We start from the raw sequence: 21,901 nt of genomic DNA on the forward strand, positions 1-21,901 counted from the left end.
TAAATAAATCAAAAACAAATATCTTTATTCATTCATTAGTTACTCTTTAAAAACATTGCACCAAGTAGCGTTCATCCTCTGACTGAAAGTTTCTTGTTCCTAAAAAGGCATTATTCATTTATTTATTTATTTTTCCCTCTCACACACACACACACACACACACACACACACACACACACACACACACACACACACACACACACACACACACACACACACACACACACACACACACACAGTGTCAGCCACTTCCCATCATCTCCAGTACAGTACATAGACATTGAGTAATTACAGCTTCTCAAGTTTAAAGTTCCTCAGGTTGCTCATTCGGGTCATCAATCCTCTCAGCCCTGGACCAAACATACAGTAAATGATTCTTACATCCTCCTGCTGTCAGAATCAGTTTCCACTCAGAATAAATTCATAGGATTCAATAATGACTTCCTCTCCTAGGAATTGAAAAGTGGTTCGAGAACAAAGCATTACCAATGTGACAGCCGTCAATGTCTTCCTTGATAGCTTGAAGAACTCTGAATAAAAACTAAAGAGTACAGAAAAACAGGAAAACAGTAATCAAGTTCCTGGTCCCGTAAGATTGTCCCACTAGTTTTACTTTAGACAGTCTTGCTAGAAAAAGAAAACAATCCTCTGAGCTTTCCTCCAGTTTATGCTCTTCTATTAATATTTGAAAGAAAAACTGCGAGATAGCTTAAAACCACTCCAGAAAGGACCAGCAAAGAGTATAGGCTTAATTTAAAAAGAGAAACATCACTTTATATTTAAAAAGACACCGGCCATGTTACTGACCATACAGTGATACTGTCTGAGAGAAATGTAGTGTGTATTCACCTTATTCTGTTTTCTACTACATCATTTCCACCCCATGAGTATGCACCTTGAGGAAACCAACATCTGGTTTACAGCAAGGGTTATTTTTAGATTTAAAGAGGCTTACCTAAAAATAATCAGCACACTGGCTCTATTTTCTCCCTCTTTGCTTTCCTTGTCAGTGGTCTATTAAGGCTCCTGAGTGGCTGGCTAGCCTGCCAGTATTGTGGGGCTCTGTCCAATAGCAGGAAAGTCGTCAGTATGTCTCTGAGTCTGAGTCATTCAGTTCATCGTCCCCAGAGATGGAGGACAGCGGGCGCTCTGGCCTGCAGTAGGAGGCGTGGTCAGGCCTCAGAGGAGGTGGGGTGTCAAAGGCCACACCTTTGGAGATGTGGTTGTTGGTGGGGTGGTGGTTGATGACTGTCTGAGTGAGAGAAAGCGCAGGGAGAGCTGCTATGGTGACCATGGGGGAGGTGGGCATCATGGAGTTGAGGATGAGCGCCAGGCAGTCGGCCACATCTCGGTTGGGAGCGCAGGACAGAGCTGGAGTGTAACCTACAGACAAGAAAGGAGCAACAGAGGTCACAACTCCCTTTAGAGGTACATCTGAAGAGTGAGACGAGTGCTACAGCGGTGAGTTGAAAGCTGACCGTTCTCGTCCACCGCCAACACACTGGCTCCTTTCCCCAGCAGCTCCTGGACGACCACCGTCAATCCCTTTCTTGCTGCTACGTGCAGAGGCCTGCAGGAGGGTGGAGGGAGATGAAATGTTAAAATAAATCCAGTCTGAATTAATTAGATAACTCAGCTCCACTGCAGAGTGTCTGCCTGCACTCCTGGCAACACTACATACGTCTGGAGAGCAGCATTGGTGCAGTTGATGAAGTTTCTGTCGCTGGTCTTCTCTAGAATCAACAAGGCACTCGTCTCGTGAGCCTGAGAAGAACAAAGTGAGGAGCAGTGAGATATTGAAAGTATAATCATAGATGTATAGCACAAATATTTAGTACAGACGACCAATTATAACCACTACTATTGCTATTGCTTTTCTTCATGTTATCACGCTGATATTTAACCATCTGGATCTTTTAATGTGAGCTGCAGTTTTGGAGATATTTGATTGATAAATAGAAGAAACAGAAGTCGTCATACTGAAAATGCCCAAAAAAACACATTTGAAAACTCACCAGCAAGGTTTCCTTTTAGAAATCGTGACCCAGTTAGTCAAGATAATCCACAGGTTATGCTGAGAGCACTCTCATGTAGGAACTATTTTCTGTCTACTGAACTACACCAGCCAACTGCATCCTAGCACAGAAGGAGGCTGCATCAACTCATGGAACAGAGGCTAACTAATCTAGCTAACATGACAGCTCAGTTTAGGAGGACGACTTTAATGTTTACATCCTGCGCCGTCATGTGCACGGGCCTCTGGTCCATGAGTAGATGCACACATCCTTCTGTGCAGTGATACCAAAAGAAAATAGTTCTAACTTCTGTGGGTTGAGAAACTGGGTCACGGTTTTTGGAGAGACATTGCTGTTGAGTTTTTTTGTTTATATATTATATATACAGTGAGGATGCAGAAATCAAACATAAAACAACGTAAGTGGATAACAGCTATACAGGTAAGAGGAAGAATATGCACTTCTTATTTGGGGTGAAGCGTCCCTTTAATACCCATAATTCACCAGGGTCAGTGAATCTGTAAATTGTTACCTTGCTGCACGCCAAATGTAATGCAGTGTTCCTGTGCGCGTCCTGTAGTGTCAAGTCTGCTTTAGCACTGCTCACCAACACCTCTGCAACACATGAGATGATTACATGTCAGAAAGTCATCAGAACCTTGTAGTAGTTCTGTGTGTCAGTGCGTGTACTGACCCACAGTATTGGTCTGTCCGTTTAGAGCTGCCATCATCAGTGGTGTCCTGCGCAAGTGTGTGTCGACCACATTGGCCTGGGCTCCGTGGCTCAGCAGGAGGGTGACACACTCCACATGGTCAGAAAAAGCTGCAGCATGAAGGGGGGTCCTGCACCGACACAGACACACTTAATGATGGATTGTGTTCAACTAGAGAGCTTTCACATAAACATGACGTCATTTAGGTCTCACCTGCCCTTGGAGTCAGTGGCATTGACAATGGTTGTGCCCATAGAGTCAATTAACATCTCAGCCACTCCCTCGTTATCATTCATACTGAAACACACAACACACGCCGTCATAGAACCTCAGTGCAACGTCTCCATACAAATATTCACTGGTACAGACGGACAGATGATCTTACACAGCACAGTGCAGTGGACTGAAAGAGTTGCCCTTAATCTTCTTGAACACCTCCTGGTCCAACAACACCTCCACACACGCATCGTATCCTAGGGAAAAATAAGGAGGAACTGATGAAGATTCTACTTTGCTGTGGCTTCATAAAGAACAGACAACTGTCCGTGTCATGGTGGGTTCCAGTACCGTTGTAGCAGGCCCAGTGCAGCGGTGTGTAGCCCTGGTTGTCAGTGAGGTGTGTTTGAGCATGTGAAGTGGTGGTGGTGGCCTGCAGCAGAGCGCCGAGGGCCCCCATACGACCGCAGGCAGATGCGAGATGTAGAGGGGAGCGGCCCCGGATGTCTCTGACACACACACTGGCCCCCCGCTGGAGGAGGGCCTCCACACACTCCTCCTGCCCTGTCACCGCCTGCGTCAAAGATTATAAAGAGAAAAGCATTAGAGACGATAAATAAATACATTATGATTAACGAAAATAAATAATGTTGTAGCGTTAGTAGATGTGTGTGAATGTCTGACCCCTCGGTGTAGAGCCGTCCTCCCCCAGCGGTCCTGATTCTCTACACTGGCTCCTTGGCTGAGCAGAGAGTACACACACTCTGTGTGTCCGTTCAGCACCGCCAACATCAGCGGAGTCCTGCAGGCGGTTTAAAATAAGTGTTTGTCATATTTCCATTTATATTTCAAATCAATCTTGCTTAAGTAATCTTCTTAAACAAAAGAGTAGCATAATAATCTTAATGAAAGCCTCCAGCCGCAGCCATTTTGTTTATGCAAACACACACTTACTGCCCACTGATGTCTTGTGCATCTACATTGATGTGTTGGTTGTTGTTGCTCATGAGCAGGCGCAGGCACTCTGGGTGGCCATTCGTAGCTGTAGCAGACAAACGCACACACATGCTAGGACAGGACTTATTTTTCTGTAGCAAATATATTGTTCAGTTTAAAAAATAATACAGTGAAGAAAATAAGTATTTGAACACCCTGCTATTTTGCAAGTTCTCCCACTTAGAAATCATGGCGGGGTCTGAAATTTTCATGGTAGGTGCATGTCCACTGTGTGAGAAAAATCCAGAAATCACAATCTATGATTTTCTAACAATTTATTCGTGTGATACAGCTGAAAATAAGTATTTGAACATCAACGTTAATATTTGGTAGAGTAGCCTTTGTTTGCAATTACAGAGGTCAAACGTTTCCTGTAGTTCTTCACCAGGTTTGCACAGACTGCAGGAGGGATTTTGGCCCACTCCTCCACACAGATCTTCTCTAGATCAGTCAGGTTTCTGGGCTGTCGCTGAGAAACACGGAGTTTCAGCTCCCTCCAAAGATTTTCAATTGGATTTAGGTCTGGAGACTGGCTAGGCCACTCCAGAACCTTGATATGCTTCTTACGAAGCCACTCCTTGGTTTTCCTGGCTGTGTGCTTTGGGTCATTGTCATGTTGGAAGATCCAGCCACGACTCATCTTCAATGATCTGACTGAGGGAAAGAGGTTGTTCCCCAAAATCTCACAATACATGGCTGCAGTCATCCTCTCCTTAATACAGTACAGTCGTCCTGTCCCATGAGCAGAAAAACACCCCCAAAGCATGATGCTACCACCCCCATGCTTCACAGTAGGGATGGTGTTCTTGGGATGGTACGCATCATTCTTCTTCCTCCAAACACACTTAGTGGAATTATGACCAAAAAGGTCCATTTTGGTCTCATCTGACCACGAAACTTTCTCCCATGACTCCTCTGGATCATCCAAATGGTCATTGGCAAACTTAAGACGGGCCTTAACATGTGCTGGTTTAAGCAGGGGAACCTTCCGTGCCATGCATGATTTCAAACCATGACGTCTTAGTGTATTACCAACAGTGACCATGGAAACGGTGGTCCCAGCTCTTTTCAGGTCATTGACCAAGTCCTGCCGTGTAGTTCTGGGCTGATTCCTCACCTTTCTTAGCATCATTGAGACCCCACGAGGTGATATCTTGCATGGGGCTCCACTCCGATTGAGATTGACCGTCATGTTTAGCTTCTTCCATTTTCTAATGATTGCTCCAACAGTGGACCTTTTTTCACCAAGCTGCTTGGCAATTTCTCCGTAGCCCTTTCCAGCCTTGTGGATTGTACAATTTTGTCTCTGGTGTCTTTGGACAGCTCTTTGCTCTTAGCCATGCTGAATGTTTGGGTCTTACTGATTGTATGGGGTGGACAGGTGTCTTTATGCAGCTAATGACCTCACACAGGTGCATCTGATTCAGGATAATACAGTGGAGTGGAGGAGGACTTTTAAAGGCGGACTAACAGGTCTTTGAGGGTCAAAATTCTAGCTGATAGACAGGTGTTCAAATACTTATTTTCAGCTGTATCACACGAATAGATTGTTAAAAAATCATAGATTGTGATTTCTGGATTTTTCTTTTTAGATTATCTCTCACACAGTGGACATGCACCTACCATGAAAATTTCAGACCCCTCCATGATTTCTAAGTGGGAGAACTTGCAAAATAGCAGGGTGTTCAAGTACTTATTTTCTTCACTGTAAATGTTGCTCATGTGATGTGAAGTGTGACATGATGTTTTTTGTGTCTGTCCAACTGTACGCATGTTTACCTGCAGCATGTATGGCTGTCTTTTTGTGTGTGTAGTCCCGGGTCATGGGGGAGGAACCATGGTGCAGCAGCAGGGAGACACACTCCTGATGACCCCTAGAGCAGGCCAGGCTGAGGGGGGTCCTGCCTTCTGGGCTGCAAACGTCCACGTCCAGCAGGGACGACAGGAGAACCTCCAGAGCTCCACAGTGTCCGTGGTAAGCCTAAATCAATGGAAAGCACACAACATCAGACACACTTCATTTATGTCTTATGGTAATAGACGTGGCAGACACAGTGAGATCCAAACACACACACACACACACATACACACACACACACACTTGAGCTCACCGCGAGGTGGAGTGGACTGACGGGGGCCTGGCTCTCAGAGTCACTCAGCGCGTCTGTTGCTGATGTCTCCATCAACTTAAATAAACAGATGGTTCATAAATATCTCATTTCAGTTGCAGGTTTGTACACTCACCAGCCACTTCCTCAAACTTGTTGCACAGACAAGGTCACACAGCTCAATGGCATCCAAATTTATTAAAGACAGTAAGAAGCAGTATGACTGTAAATGATTTTTGTTGTGTGCAACATTGACCTGCACTTTGTTATCTAAGCAAAAACAAGACAGATGAAGTTTCTCTTTAGCTCATCTGCCCACCAGATGGCCTAACCACCATGTTCCCCATCTGCCCAGCAGAGGGAGCTACCTGCAAACAATCTGAGTGAAGGCTCATTGTGTAACAGTGGAAGATGGAAATGTCTTCCTTACCACATCAAGAGGCGTCTCACTTGCCATCTGAAAACAACACAGACAAAGACTGTTTGTAATACCATGACAAGTGAACTTGTGTACTGTAACTTCCCTACAATTCTGAAACATTTTAGCATATGAAAGAGATCAGATTTCATTTGCATGATTTTTTGGATTTTCTGACTCTCTCCGTAAGACATGCAACATATCTTCGCTCTGTGCGGCAGCTGTACTCACCAGTTCCAGGCAGAGTGTGCGTCCGTAAGCTGAAGCATAGTGCACTGCACTGTAACCTTGTTTGTCTCTCACTGCTGGATCAGCATCGTTCCTCAACAGGTACTCCACACACCTGACAAAGACAAAAGACAAGAAGCCATCGTCTGACACTGAGGATTCTTTGATGCTCTATAAACTGTATCAGTTAAACGCAGAGCAGAACTTACTTCCCATCAGTATCCGCTGCAGCAGCGTAGTGCAGAGAGCTGCAGCCTCTCTGGTCCAGCTCATTGATGCTCGCTCCAGAACCCACCAGAGCAAACACACACTGGTAGTTACAGTTGGCTGATGCATAGTGTAGTGGAGTCCTGGGATGGTCAGAGAGTCAAATCAGCTATTACTTATCCAAAGGGCGACTTCATAATCTCCTACTCCCAAATGGTTGCAAAAGTCTAGCTCTGTCTTCATATCCATTTCTTTATATTCCTAGCATTCCTATGACATAAATTGATACTTGACTCACCTGCCAAAGTTGTCTTTCCTGTTAAAGTCTGCTCCGATGTTTAACAGCAGGTTCAGACACTCCAGGTTCCTGGTTGGACAGACAGCTGAACAATGACATTTTTGTTGACAAGTACGAGGTTTACACACACAGATGCACAGCTTTCTGTTTGTTATTAAATGTACTTAATAGAGAGGCTGAGAAAAGACACATCAAGGCCTTTAATAGGAACGATGACTCACCCTCCAGCTGCAGCAGCATGTAGACAGGTCCTTCCAAAGTCATCAGGGGTGTCTATGTCAAACCCTGTGCAAATATGCAATCAGCACCCATTAGGATGTCAACTAGGTGATTTGAGTGGCAAGAATGGAGTCAGCATGTATGTACCTGAGGACAGCAGCTTCCTGCAGCAATCTGAGAAGCCGCTGAGAGCTGCCAGGTGTAGGGGGAACATCCCGTGAATTCCTCTCCTAAAAAGATGGGAGGCAGAGAAGGCAAGTTATCACAGGACATGGAGGGAAAGATGTGACAGATAACAGAAAGAAACAAAAAAAGATGTTTTCTTGAGTTTAAACATCTCCAGTCGTCAGATTATTTGTCCTTCTCAGAACAAAAACAGAATATATTCAGTGAGAATAAAAGACAGGTGGTTAAATGTCAATTGCTACTCACTTGGCGGTGTTGGCTCCGTGTTTGATGAGTGCGGTGATGATGAGTTCGTGGCCACAACGAGCAGCGATGTGAAGGGCAGTGTTTCTGCTCTTGTCCTCACAGTCAATCTCAGCTCCTACTCACACATAAATCAAGTATTTTCATTAGAGCTGCAATGTTTAGTTGAAGAGTCAATCCAAAATGATAACCATGCTAACCTTTTTGGTAGCTGATTAACCATTTTCTAATGTTTTCCAGCAAACATGTCAAACATATTCTGGTTGCAGTTTCTTAAATGTGAGGATTTGCTCCTTTGCTTTGTCATTTATGACAGTAAATAAAGAGTCTTTCGATTTTGGACTGTTGCTTAGACAATAAAAGCAATATGAAGACAACACTTTGGGCTCTAGGAAATTGTGATGACCGTTTATTCCATTTTCTTTTAACATTCTATAGACTACGTGATCGGTTCATTGGTTATTCCTATTCATCAAAATACTCAGCAGATTAATTGATAATGGAAATAATTGTTAGTTGCAGCCCTGATTTCCATTAAAACCCATACATTTACATTCTCTGTCAGAACACACACAGTCATTTGCATTCAGACAGAAGGCAGACGGCTCACTCTGCAGACTCTTACCGTTTTGAATGAGGGCCTGCGAGCAGGAGAACCTTCCATGAGTAGCTGCCATGTGGAGGGGAGTCTTATTGTCCTTACTCTGGACGGATGGAGGGAGAGAAAGTGGAGGCTAATGATTTTGATATTGGTGTAGAGTACTAGTGTTGCAGTTTACATTAATGGTGAGCCTAATACTGCAGTGTTAGACAGCTCAGAATGAGCAGAAGCTATCTTAGACCCTTTTGTGGACCACATGCACACCCACACACATATTCCCCAAGCAGCTTGCAGCCTCAGGGAGCCCTCCCCTCCCCCTTCATCTTCCATATGGCCCGGCATCTTGACGCTGTGGGGACCTAATATCAGTTTCCATCACTGCTACCAAAGTGTTAACAACACTGTTGTGTCAACTTCATACTTGATTCTGGGCAGCATACACATTTCATGAGCTGAGGACACTTATGACAGGTGATGTACTCCACTTCAGTTCAATCAATATAATACCGTTTTCAGCTAAATTTGTGTATCTGCTTATAGACACACCCGCATGTTGATGTGAGCTCCGTGGGCTAACAGCAGCTCCTGGCACAGCGCCCCCTGGCGTGAGGAGGAAGCAAAGTGCAGGGCAGAAAAACCCCTCTCGTTCACCTGAAGCATGGTACAAAATAACACAATCAAAGACATGTAGTTGCCAAGAGAATGCCATCTCGAATAAGGAGACGCACACCTACACACCTGGTTGACATTTGCCCCTGCCTCAATGAGCTCACTGACCACCACGTCCTGTCCGTTGTAGCAGGCCAAGTGGAGAGGAGTGTTGCCATAGGCGTTCACCTCATTGACCTTTGCAAGGAGAAAAGACATCTATGTTTATGTATGACATGTTTGTCAGGCTTTTTTGCATTTTATTGACTTGGGAATATTTTACATAGATTGAGGTAGGTCAAAGAGGTCATGGCACAATAAATGCACTGCTAGTGCATGCATGTATGTGTGTGTGTGTGTACTGACGTGGACCCCGAGGCTCAGCAGGTAGTGCACTGTGCTGCTCATGCCACTGGAGGCGGCTGCATGAAGCGGAGTGTAGGCTTTTTTGTCCTTACAGTCAACTTCTGCTCCACTGGCCACGAGTAACTTTACCACCTCTAGGTGACCTGAAACAGATGAGGGAGAGGAGGCAATGAGTCAAAATCAACAAATTTAACCATCACAGAAAGCAGTGTGTATGACTAGGGAGAGACGTAGGCTTCAAAAAAGTGTGTTTGAATTAGACCAAGACATTTTAACTCACCCATGTAAGCTCCCCAGTGGATGGCTCTCCTGTCCTTCTTGTCAAATGCATTAATGTTGGCTCCTCTGGACAGCAGCAACTTCACCATCTGTCACACAAAGGCAAATTAGCTGGATGTTGACATGTCAATGTGTGTGTCTGAAAGAAACCAACCTCAACATGTCCACTGAAGGCAGCATGGTGCAGGGCTGTGCGTCCTACCCGGTCAGACACGTTGACATTGCTGAGCAGCGGGACCAAAGCCTCGGCACAGCGTACCGCCTTGTTGCTAGCCGCAACGTGGAGCGGCGTCTGCCAGTTCTTGTCCCTGGCGTTGACATCTGCACTGTGCTTCAGCAGCACTGTCACTGCATCCTAGATAGAGAATGAGAATGGGTCAGAGTGTGCAGACAGAGGGTTTATTTTGTAATAAGCCTCAGTGTTCTAACAAAGTATGTGAGAGTGTGTGCAGGTGGCTGTGAGTGGGTGGTTATAAAAGTCTCCGCTATTCTTAGGGGGCTTCAATGCCGACAATAGCACCAAGAGCGAGAAAAAACACGAGGGGCTATGTTAGTGTGGGCATGTTGCCCAGGCCCAAGCAGAATAGGTAGAGATTATAAAGGTTTATCCAACACCAGCACACTGCACAGTGGTTTTATAATTTCATCCCTTTAAGGTCCGAATGTACAAATCTGTAAACATGATCCCAGCAGCAACAATTCTTTTCACCTATACAAGATATTATATCTGGTATGTGTGTTGCTGCACCAACTCTGAAATGAAAGAAGTTTATTTTCTTTAGTGGGAGAGTCCTCTTAATAGTATTGAATTTGTCTATCAAACAGGGTTATAAGAAGATGTGATCATCTAATTGTTAGAGTTAGTACATTTCATTGCTTAGGACAAATAAGAGCATAGTCCCGTTATCACTGAGGGGCTGACCACGGAGCACACTGGCAGCAGTGTGTTTGTGTGATGTGTTACCTCACTACAAGAGGCGACAGCTCGATGAAGAGGAGTCAACCACGTGTTGTCTTTGGCATTAACTCTGGCTCCTAGGATGAGAAGAGAGAAAGAGAGAGAAAGATGGAAGAGAACTGTCAACAACAGAAACCTGTGAAAATGTTTCATCACTGAAAGATACTTTAAACGTCTTGTACCCAAGAAAAAGTGTAAATAAGAGTAACAATATAAAGAAATAAGTGTTTAAAAGGCTTTTTTCATGACTTATGGGAAAAGGGTGTTGTGAGCCAACAGTGCCTGGAAGATATAAAACTCCCATGATCCTCTTTGGCACAGCTTGGGGGTTAAAATAGCCCTAAAGCTGCACCTGTTGCTTGCTCTTCATGTTATTGAGAAACAGTGATCACACTCACACACACACACACACACACACACACACACACACACACACACACACACACACACACATACGCACGCTTGTGTTGCGACAGGGTTGGCCCCGCCTCCTGACGTGCTTAGCTTAGTTCACAGAAAGTCAAGCCGCCATCGACCCCGCCAGATGATTGATAAATCATCAGTGACCAAGAGAGTGTCACAGTCACTGAGCAGCATGTAAACTAATGAGGGACCAGCGAGCAACATATATGTAGGTGAGGGAGCTCAAACTGCAGCTGTAAAGTGCCCTTCTGTCGTCCCGTTTTTGTGTTTATTAATTTTTGACCATATGGCCTTAGTTTAGTACATTCCTCCCCAAAGGCATAGTGGTTATATCAGACTTGATATTGTACTGTTTATTCTTAAGACTATGAAAATGTAAATGACAGTCATAAAGGCAATGGTCTGTTGATCTTTACAAATCAAGATTTAGACTGTTAAAGTCTAACAATGGCACGTTCATCAGGGCTGAAAAAAGAAAATGTTGAATCAAAATGTACCAAATATACAAATCGTGACCTTGGAATCGAAAATCAAATTGAAATGTTGATCTGGAGAATCGTGACGAAGCCTATTGTGTTCCTATGTGCAACTGTCAGAAAAACATACCACCATCAATAAAAGAAATCGATATGTTTGGAGGGTAAAATTCTCATGAATCGGATTGTTTGGAACTGGTTCTATACTCAACCTGTTCTTGAGATGTGAGAATGAAAGAGATGAGGAACTGGCAGTACATTTGAAGAGTTCAGGAATGCATTGTGGGATTGAAGAGCATGGGGTAAGCTCTCAGATACCAAAGAAAGTGTAAATGAACCTGATCTTTGTTGGTTTCCTCTGTATTATGACGCAAATCTTACGTTTCTTTAAACAAAACAACACATTTAGGAGAGCTCGTATTGCACGGACACACAACTGAAAAACAGGACCAGATGGCTGCTAAACAGCCAATGTGGTCGGATGAGTAAGCTCTTCAGGAGAAACGATACTGTTGATATTTGTGTGAAAATGAAACTGAATGGATGGCTGAAAAGATTGAAAGATTAAAGGCTGGGTTGTGGTTTTACCTGAGAGGATGAGCAGTTCGATGATCTCAGCGTCCCCCAGATAGGCTGCAGCGTGCAGCGGCGTCCGCTTCTCATTGTCCTGACGGGAAAACACAGAAAAATTTAAGCATGTGGGTTATTTCTGTTTTTCATACACACATAGGCCTTCATGGTCACAGAAAATCATGATAGAGTGACATACCCCAAACAAAATCTATAGACATTACACAGCTACAGACCACAAGAAACATGACACTAGAGCCACAAGCAGAATACATGTTTCATGTATTCGCTTGCATTCTTCACTTCCCTCCATCACTTTACACACACCCTGCTGCTGCACCCCCACCTCTCTCTCTTTTAGTGCAGGAGACAGCAATCAACAGAGTGGGGCTATAAACAAATGTCATGTGACTGCAGTAGGCCTGGGCCAGTGTTGCTGACTCCAGCGTGATGACCCCAGCATTATGGGCCCAGGGAAAGACAGAGGCACAGAGAGAAAAACAAAGAGTGTGACGACAAAATGTGATGTTAACTGAGGAAATAGGCTGTATTAGGAGAGTGAAAGTGATGGGAGGCGTGAAAAAGGAGAGATATCAGGTGAAGGTGGTGTCCTTTGACTACAGGAGAGGGTACTGTTAGGAACAGTTCACGTTTCCTGCCCTGGATCACAACTATATAAGATTGAGAAGCTGCCAGAAGCCACTCTCAGTCAGTCACGCAATCGATAGGAACCTAGATCAATCATAGCCTGCTTGCTAACTGCTTCTCCCCTTGGTGTTTTCTTATATGGCACAGTGTGTGTGCGAAGCTTAAGTGTCAGGCTACGATCACAATACTAAAGTTTACAGTATATTGGGAGAAGAGTGTGATTTACCTGAATGTTGACATCCTCTTTCTTGAATATGAGGGAGCGAACTTCATCTGGGTCCACGTTGAAGATGGCTCTTAACAGAGACGGCTGCAGAGACCAAAAAAAGAAAAATAGATGAGGAAACGCTGATGTGCACTATTACCTACTCGATTTGCAAGGCAGTAATTTTCTATGCTGACAACTGTGTTATCACGGAGAGTTATGAGAGCTACAGAAGGGAGAGTCTCACGCACGGACACTATAATCCTGAGCTGGGGGAGAGCCATGCCTGTATATCACCAATTTGTTTACAACAGAAGCAGCTGCATCAGACCTCACATAAACACACGCATGAATGCACACACCATTCCATAAATGTGTGACTTGGTGAGGGTTAAAGCTGTGCTGTCATGCCACGTGGTGCAGGGCCAGCTGATAAGAATGTAAATAGTGTGGAAAAGATAAGAGGAAATGAGGAAGAATGACTAGGTAAGCCATGTATACTAAAGCATTTTCACTGTTTATTTGGGCAATTTAAACCGGTGACACAAGGTATTCTTCAGAAGAGATGATGAATTTCCTCAGAAGGAGGCTGCTGCAAAGGAATGAGATACAAAAACAAACTAACACACCTCTATGACACCGTCTATCACTTTAGTTTCATTAACTGTGTGCATGAATGTAAACGGCTGGCGTGAGCATGAGAGCATGGTGCCTGATACTGACTTGGAACTGTAACAGTGAGTCCATTCAAATCAAAGGTTAAGGGAAGTAACGCTATATTAAGCTCACAATTCTGTTCTTTATAGTGGATTCAAAATACTGTAGTCACGTCATGTTTTCATAATTATTTGTGGTTATCTATCCATCTATCCATTCATGCATCTTCTCCATTAGTACCTTAAACCTTGATTGTAAATATCAAAATGAAACTTTTTTTTTTTTCCCTACATCAGCACAGAAGCTTTTAATTGTTACATGAAATCCTGCAAAACATTTATTTTATACATTTAGTTCAATAGCTGATATTTGGTATTACAATATATATATTTGACAACAGCTTGACAACAAACAGCAGATCCATGACTTGTTAGTTACAGTGATTGTGAATATAAATCACTTTTTGTCACACACAGATCAGATTGACAAAGTAGTTTTACACAACGCTAATCCATTTATTCCATTACTTGATAGTTCCAGCAAACTGTGTTCTTGTTTTAATATGTCTGGATAGGTAATTGGTATCAGAATTTTGAGCAGATTGAAGAGATATTAAACGTAAATTGTGCTTTTCTTTGTGCAGCATCATTTTTGAAAATGCACTGACAAAGTAGACACACATAAGAACAATGACATGATGATGATGAATTAGGAGGTTTGAAGAGGCTTTGAAATTCCAAAGCCTCTCTAAATCACAGTATGTTCAATCTATCCAGCACTTAGTGCCCTAATAACATTTTGCAACATGCGCACCTCAGCTTTACCCCCAGCAAGGGCTGCCAAGTTGTATCATTCAGTACTACACATGTACTATGATGTGCATCTGCTCAGTAGTCTCTGTTTTCCCCATCCCTCTCTCATTCCATCACAACTAAAAATAAGTCAGGTTGTCAGGCATGTAGGCGTCTGTCCCGTGCCTATTACACTGATGACCACGACAACTATTTCAGAGATCTGAGAAGGTAGACGCAGACTACGAGCACAAACCCCGTCATCAGAGCCGGCTTCCCCCCCCATCTCCTTGTTCACTTCAAAGAGCAGCTTTCACAGGATGAAAAGTCGCACTACCATGTTTCAATGGTGGGCTTGCCCTTTATTACAGCCAACAAAGGCCCAGGCTTTACCGATAATCTATACAAACCAGCAGCCATCTCATATGGCAGGGCTATATTGGTGATTATATTAGTGCTATATTTAGCGCTGGATGGCGAGTGTTGGCAGTGCATTGTATTGTCATGCAATAAGACATAACTATGCACTTCAACCAAAACTTCAGGCCAGGTATGAGTGAACCGGTCTGTTTAAAGCCCTGGTGGATGCTGTCATTCATACAAAACAACGCTGCTGAATCACACTTAGCTAGCTTGATTCAATGAATGACGAACCAAACAGAAGGACCCGTCTCACCTTGTCCTCCTGAGCAGCAGCCCTTCGAGAGGCATGATGGGATCTGCGGTCTGGAGATGATTTGGGCCGAGGAGGTGGGGGCGAAGAAGAGGGCTCATCCTCCTCCACCTCCTCAAGCACCACGATACACACACGGCTAGCCCGCTCCGACCGCATCAGGAACACAATCACACACACACTCTCCCACACACACACATAAATACACTGTGTTCCCTCTTACATACGGACACGAATAAGGAGCACAAAGGTCAGCAATAAATCCCATATACCGAGTGGCTTCCTTGTAAACAAACACTGCACGTCTTCATGTCAGATCCAATGTGAAATCCAGTCTGTCCTCTATCTGTCAGTGTTGCTTTGCAGCATGTCTCCTCTCCTCCTCTCACTAACCCACACTCACACTCTCTGTGTGCAGCAGTAGCGGAGACAGCAGGGAATTCCTCTGCGTAATGGTGGCGGTAAGCGGCATGCGGCAGAATGAGCTTGGGCTGCCTAGCAGCACACAGGAAGCTACATATCCTCGCTGTGCTGCAACCAGGAACACACACACACACGCTCACACACACACCCCCACACACACACGTCAGATGCAAACACACACAGAGACCCTGTGATTAGCGTGGACCGGGGGCCGTAGCAGCCAGTGTATGAGTGGGCATGCGTCGCTCGTTTCAGGCAGACTGCTGAAGCCAGCTCTTTCAAGAGGAGAGACAGTGAGGGAGAGGAGGGGGAGGGGGAGACAGGGGGGAGAGAGGGAGAGAGAAAGTGAAAAGAAAGGGGAGGGGAACAGCGATGAAAGGGGAGAGAGAGAGAGCAAATAATTGTAGGCAGGTACCTACTGTGGAGCACTAGAAAACAAAGAAACCTGAGCATGAATGGAGCAAAGGACAAAGCGATGGAGCGAGGGACACCAATGGGTGCAAACTGGTTACAGAAAGTTAACTGAGAAACAAAGTGAATCAAAATAAAGAATGTAAAAAAACTGAGATAGAGAGAGAGTGATGCAGAGAAGAGGAAAAAAGTTATATCAATGGCAAAGGAAGAGCGAAACACTGGATATGTGCCATATTTTGATTCCCAATTGTTTTCAGGTAACTTACTGTATAGTTCAGACCATCGACGACCCATGAGTTCACTTACGTTTAATAACAAAAGCGTAAGTGGCATGGTGATGATACAGTAGAGAATGATTGCGCAGCACTATTGATTCTTTACTGAAAGCCCAGCATCCAGTGCCATGTTGTTTGTTGAGAGCTTCAACTCTGTCCTGAATGTTTACTTCTGTCTGCAGTGTGATTTTATTAACCAGGTTTTCTGGTTCTCATTGTAATCCATTCAACAAAGCTCTGATGTTTGGTATTGAACATTTATAACTAATAGTGTGAAGTCCTCCAAGGGCATGGCCAAGCTTGAAAAAAAAAGCTGTAATGGTAAAAACAAAACCATGTGCACTGCACTACAGTGTCCTACTAAACAGGACTTCAGTAGCCTCCACTGTCATAAAGTTGGTGCTAAAATAGACGTTGCCATTCCTTCTAAATGTGAGAGAATAAAAGAAAATGAATACCAGACGTGTGTGTGTGTGTGTGTGTGTGTGTGTGTGTGTGTGTGTTTGTGTGTGTACGTGTATGTTCCACTATCCCTTTTGGTGTATCGGTGGCATAGCTTCAGAAGTCCCCATCTCCTCATTATAAAACTGGAACAAACTGGCTTCGCCAGAGAATGTGAGGGTAGCTAACAAGACCAGTCTGTGCGTGCATGTCTGTGTGTGTGTGTCTCGGTCTCCTTCATATTCAACGCGGATCCTAAATAGAGCAATCTTGCCAAGCCACACAACCCCATTAACTGCAAGGGAGGGATGTAGGGAGGGAGGGCGAATGAGGAGATTCAGTTGGATGGAGCCTTTCTGCAGGCCTAAATTTTGAGTATAATGGATTTACCATTTATAAACTTAATATGAAACACAGCTTAACAAGCATTCTGCTGCTACAGCGAGTGAGTTGACGTTACAGATTTGCTCTAAAGACGCAAATAAAGAATGATGTTTGGGAAGAAAATTACATAAGTGGGACCCTCTCAGGAGCGTAGCCCAGAGATGTTTACAGAGCAGAACTGTTGCCATTTCCCAAACAGAAATTAGTCTCTCTGTGAACTGTGTGTATTCACAAGTTTCAAGATGTAAGCACGACTCAAAAGCATAGTCAAACATGTGGAATAGGCAGGTAAACACATAAAGTATGGAGTGACTGAAGTTCAGATGAGAATCCCTAAATACAAGACAACAACAACTGAGGAAAAATTGCGTTGTGTTGGACACACTGCCACACATATGCTTTCAAAAGGCAGGCAGAGCTCAAAGGCCTGCTGTATTTCTGCTGAGCTGGTGCTCCTCCAGCAATGGGACCAGCGCAGAAGGTGAACCTGATCTCACTGCAACACCATGAGGATGCAGGCCCGAAAAATCCCAACACAACCTAAAAGCTTTACTCCATGAAAGACTCAACGTGCCACTGGGACATGTGTAAGTGAAAGTATGTAGCCTGCACCGACCTCTGCTCTGACCCTGCCACAGGATGCACTTTGTGTAATGTAATCCCAGTCCAGACACACAAAGGCCGGCGCATGTGGGTCCAAGTGTGGGACACTCACACAGACAGCAGTACAGCCTGTCTGATATACGGGTCAGTGGATACTGGCCTGTCACAGATATCTGTATCAGCGTACACGGTGTCCAATATGTGCCGATTTTTTTTATATGTTATGATTATTAAATTCTTAGTGAAGATTACAGTTTCAGTGTTCAAAATTCATTTTGGATGATGAAGTTTATTGGTAAACTGTAAAATACCTTGTTTGACAACCTCTATCAAGGGATCATTGCAAAAAATATGTGTCTATGTCTATATTCTGTGCATATTAGAATATCAGGCGATATATAAATATTGAAATGTGTTTGCTCCCCAGTATTGGGAACAGACCTAAACATCCAGTATTCATCAGGCTCTAGAAAGCATCAGTGAAGATGCTAACAATTACAGATTTATTTTCAGAAACTTTTCGAGATCAAGAGAGGATGTGCTGACATCACATGCATGGTAGGCACACTCTGAATGACACAACATGTGAGCCTTTAAATGCTCTGAGTGACCAACAGTCATTCACTTACATAGATCTGAACTGATAAAAGTAAAGTTTAATGCATCAAAATAAACCCTGATATAAAACTGACATCGATATGCATACCAAATTGTGACAAACAAGCTTCAGGCCCTACTTTTCATTCAGTTTGAGTCATATCCCGATGTTGTACTTATAATGCTGTGTACTGGGACACTGACTCAAGTATTCTAGCTGAACTTCAGTCATGATGCCTCATTAAATAGATAAGCCTGACAGTTCAGACCTCAGGCAGTTGCTCTGTAAGTATACTGTACACACTTTACTGACGCACAAACAAGATGTTTCATGGTGCTTAGAGGCTCCTTGACTACCAGCTATTTACAGTATGTTGCTGATTAAGCATCATGAATAGGTCTGAGAAGCTCTGAGCAAGTAAACACAGAAGAAAAACTATGCACTCTCTTGTATGCATGACATTCTGTTTTACTGAATGTTTTCTCTTAAATGCATCAGCCTTCTCTCTCTTCATATCCATAGCCACTCTGCATGCTCTACAGCTAATGGATGCCCCCTACAGGACAAACCACTGAGACACTCAGTCCTGTCCCCAGTCCAGCCCGGGTGGGACTATTTTTGTCCAGTTGTCTGTCAGCCAGCACTATAGAGAACAATGGAGAATAGAGAGGGGGATCTAATCACACACACAAACTTCCGTTTGTTGCGTTCGTGCCGGCTGCCCGGAAGACTGGTCAGACCAGGACAGGCCACAGAGCTGCACAATCATTGACCTACTTTGACTGAAGTTCAGATTTGAACCAAAATCCACAGCTACAAAACTAAGTAGTTTTAAATTAGAGGTTGACTGGTGACTTTTTTTATATCGATACAAGTAGCCAAGGAGACCAATAACTGATATTCAGAATGGATAAACATCTGTAGTAATTAAAACCTGTGTGTCAAACTATAGAATAACCAGTGTCAGGAAGAAATGAAATACAATTTACTCTCTGTACTAAAAAACTATTCTGAGGTACTTGTGTTACATTTGAGTATTTTAGTTTTATTTTACTTTGTACTTCCACTCGTATTACACTACATTTAGAAGCAAATTTTGTAATTTGTCATTTATACATGTTAGTAGTTACTTTGCAGATTAGTTGTGACGGGTAAACAATCTAGTTTGCAATCAGAAAAAACTAAAAACTTTGATTTCTATAATTGGAAAACAGCTGAATATTAAATCCCATAATCGGTTTATCCTCACTTTAAGTCAGAAGATTTGTATTCCTGGCAATTACAAAATAATTTCACTGAATTTATTATATATATGTTAATATTAATATATAATATTTGGTCACTTTTGCCTGATAATTAAATGATTAATAATTCAAATATAATAATTTCTCTCTACCTATCAAGTAGAGATAGATTTACTTCACTCACCAGTGAGAGAACTAGAGACTGACTGTTGTTAGATGTGACAATGTGGCAGGTGGTGTAGGCTCCCAAGTTTTCAGCTGTGGTCATGAATTAGAGACTTTCCATAAACTTAAATCAGTGCTGGGAACCGACAGCAGCGACTGTCTGTTGAATTCAGGGTGCAAGAGCAACATTTTATGTCCACCTGCCAAATGGCTGGGGGTATGTTCAAGCTTTCCGGCCACTTAAAGGATTACCAGTGTTTTTTGTAGAGCCTGGTGGATATGTGAGTTTTGCATCTATTTCGAGCATCTATTGGGATAATTCCTTGTGAATTATCCCAAGAAGTTTATGCTTGGGATGCTTCGGAATCATTCATTTCCCAGTGAAGTTTACTGCCTCAGTGTACTAACGCTGTTTAAGACTGTCAAGATCACTGATTAACTCTAAAATATTTTGCCTATATTACTCATCCTTTTCACAAGTTGTTGATAATCACACCGCAGAAAATACGTACATTAGTCAATAAACTGACATTGGAGGTTTTTACTTGCCAATAAAGGCATCGGCCCCAAAACTCCAGCATTGGCTGGGCTCTGAAGAAAACACTATTAATTCATTAAGTGGCTGGATTAAGATTAAGATTTGAACATTCACTAGCTGTTTGGCCAGTGGACAATAAAGTCACTATTGCACACTGATTGTAACATATACTGTCAATGTGATTGGCTACACTTCACAAAGTGGGCCAAAAACAACATGTAGAGCCTATTTCTACCTTTTCACCGATTTAGCCACTACAGTTACCTGTGTATCGCTGCCATTAGTTCCCAGCAGTGTTCGTAACACTTAATTTAAGCGTGTGGAAAGTGTCCAACTCATGAGCACAGCTGGAGACTTTAGAGCCAGCACCACCTGCTATTTTAGTCTGACAGCCCTTCTTATCTCCAGCAACAGGTGACTGCCCACAGCTGCCCCGGAGCAGGGCGCTGAAATGAACAGCTGACAAAACACACTCCCTGAGCTCAATATCGGCTCGCAGTCAGTCTCTTAGTTTAATTCTTAAACATGCAATCCAATTCGAGACAATACGTCTTACTAACTTTACTGTATATCTCTTATTCTCTCTCGCATGAGTTCAAACTGCTAACATTAGCAGGGAGTTAGCCACCCTGTTGATCTCGTAGCTATCCAGCTGTGTTCACCGGTGCATCACCACCACAACAAGAAGCAACAAGCAGCAACAATCAAAAACACCCACGAACACTGACAGACCGCCGTGTAAGCATCCATTTGACATGGATCGCAGCGTTTAAACCAAGCTTTGTTAAGTAAACGTAAAGCAACAGGTGACATTACGTCAGCCCTCCCATTAACTTGTTTTCAGTTAACTGGTCACCGTTAGCTAGTTAGCTATCATGTCGGTTGACTCAACGTAAAACGATAGCAAGCACAAGCGACATTAACTTCAGCATTAGACCTTTATTTTTAAAACTTCCTGCTCCAGGTGAAAGTAGACATGGATTTAAACTCTTAGCTGTTTAAATGTTTGTAACGCTGAGATATCAATGCAAAGGACAGTCGATGTGTAACGTTAATCCTGCTGTCTGAGACAGCAGACTGGTGGCACCTAGCAACGCGTTAACTTTACGTTAACCTACATGTTAGCTAGCTAGCGTTAGCAGCGTCGACGTTACCTGGTCTTGTATCTTCAACACAGCCATATTCCCCGTGTAGCACTAAGAAGCAGCCAGAAACTCGCCCGGGAGTTACTGTAAATGAACCGGGGGTGGAGGGTGGCGGGGGGCGGGGGACAGGCTCTCCGGAGCGGAGTCAAACGGTGCCGCTTCCCCCCCTCTTCCTTCCTGCCGTGGACAGAGTCACCGCATCATCACGGGACAGATGACAGCCCGGGAAACTTCAGGAGCGGGCAGCGAGGAGCCGCACGAGCGCAACAGCAGACATCAGTACCGACCGCTCAGACACGCTGATTGGCTGCAGGGACAGTCCATTCATCTGCACCCACATTCAGACAGGACAGTGTAATGCTCCTTTAATGTCTTCATCATACTCTTTCCACCAAAACACACAATATTCAAACTCTGACTCATGTCAACATCATTCTTCAGGTTTATTTGTAACGTTTCCAATTATTGTTGTTATTATTATTAATAATAATAATAATAATAATAATAATAATAATGATAATATTTTATA

General features: G+C 43.6%; 1 protein-coding gene across 2 annotated transcripts; it reads right to left on the reverse strand.

Annotated features, from left to right (window-relative positions):
* LOC115579285 (serine/threonine-protein phosphatase 6 regulatory ankyrin repeat subunit A-like) lies at window positions 1-21,619 on the reverse strand. Of its 2 annotated transcripts, none has more exons than XM_030412805.1 (29): window positions 21,382-21,619; window positions 13,043-13,126; window positions 12,187-12,265; window positions 10,706-10,776; window positions 9,896-10,096; window positions 9,743-9,830; window positions 9,463-9,605; window positions 9,187-9,294; window positions 8,995-9,099; window positions 8,473-8,551; window positions 7,851-7,965; window positions 7,566-7,648; window positions 7,421-7,484; window positions 7,200-7,268; window positions 6,904-7,044; window positions 6,698-6,809; window positions 6,479-6,505; window positions 6,052-6,126; window positions 5,720-5,921; window positions 3,899-3,986; window positions 3,629-3,746; window positions 3,296-3,518; window positions 3,114-3,201; window positions 2,942-3,025; window positions 2,710-2,858; window positions 2,548-2,630; window positions 1,682-1,764; window positions 1,479-1,570; window positions 1-1,383 (listed from the first exon to the last, which is right to left on the reverse strand). In XM_030412805.1, the coding sequence occupies exons 1-29, from the start codon at window positions 21,406-21,408 to the stop codon at window positions 1,085-1,087; spliced, it is 3,180 nt and encodes a 1,059-aa protein (XP_030268665.1). In that variant the 5' UTR covers window positions 21,409-21,619; the 3' UTR covers window positions 1-1,084. The 2 variants fall into 2 exon arrangements, with proteins under 2 accessions (XP_030268665.1, XP_030268664.1); XM_030412804.1 differs by lacking the exon at window positions 21,382-21,619 and adding an exon at window positions 15,146-15,301 and having other exon boundaries at window positions 1,085-1,383.
* Between the last annotated feature and the right edge of the window lie 282 nt (window positions 21,620-21,901).

This window comes from Sparus aurata, chromosome 3 (genome assembly GCF_900880675.1).
Source record: "Sparus aurata chromosome 3, fSpaAur1.1, whole genome shotgun sequence".
NCBI lineage: Eukaryota > Metazoa > Chordata > Actinopteri > Spariformes > Sparidae > Sparus > Sparus aurata.

Coding starts and splice junctions, on each gene's coding strand:
- LOC115579285 (XM_030412804.1), bottom strand. CDS start 15,301: ATGCGGTCGGAGCGGGCTAGCCGTGTGTGTATCGTGGTGCTTGAGGAG. Junction 5,922..6,051: donor TCAGTCCACTCCACCTCGCG/GTGAGCTCAAGT, acceptor CCATTGATTTAG/GCTTACCACGGACACTGTGG. Junction 1,571..1,681: donor ACCAATGCTGCTCTCCAGAC/GTATGTAGTGTT, acceptor ACCCTCCTGCAG/GCCTCTGCACGTAGCAGCAA.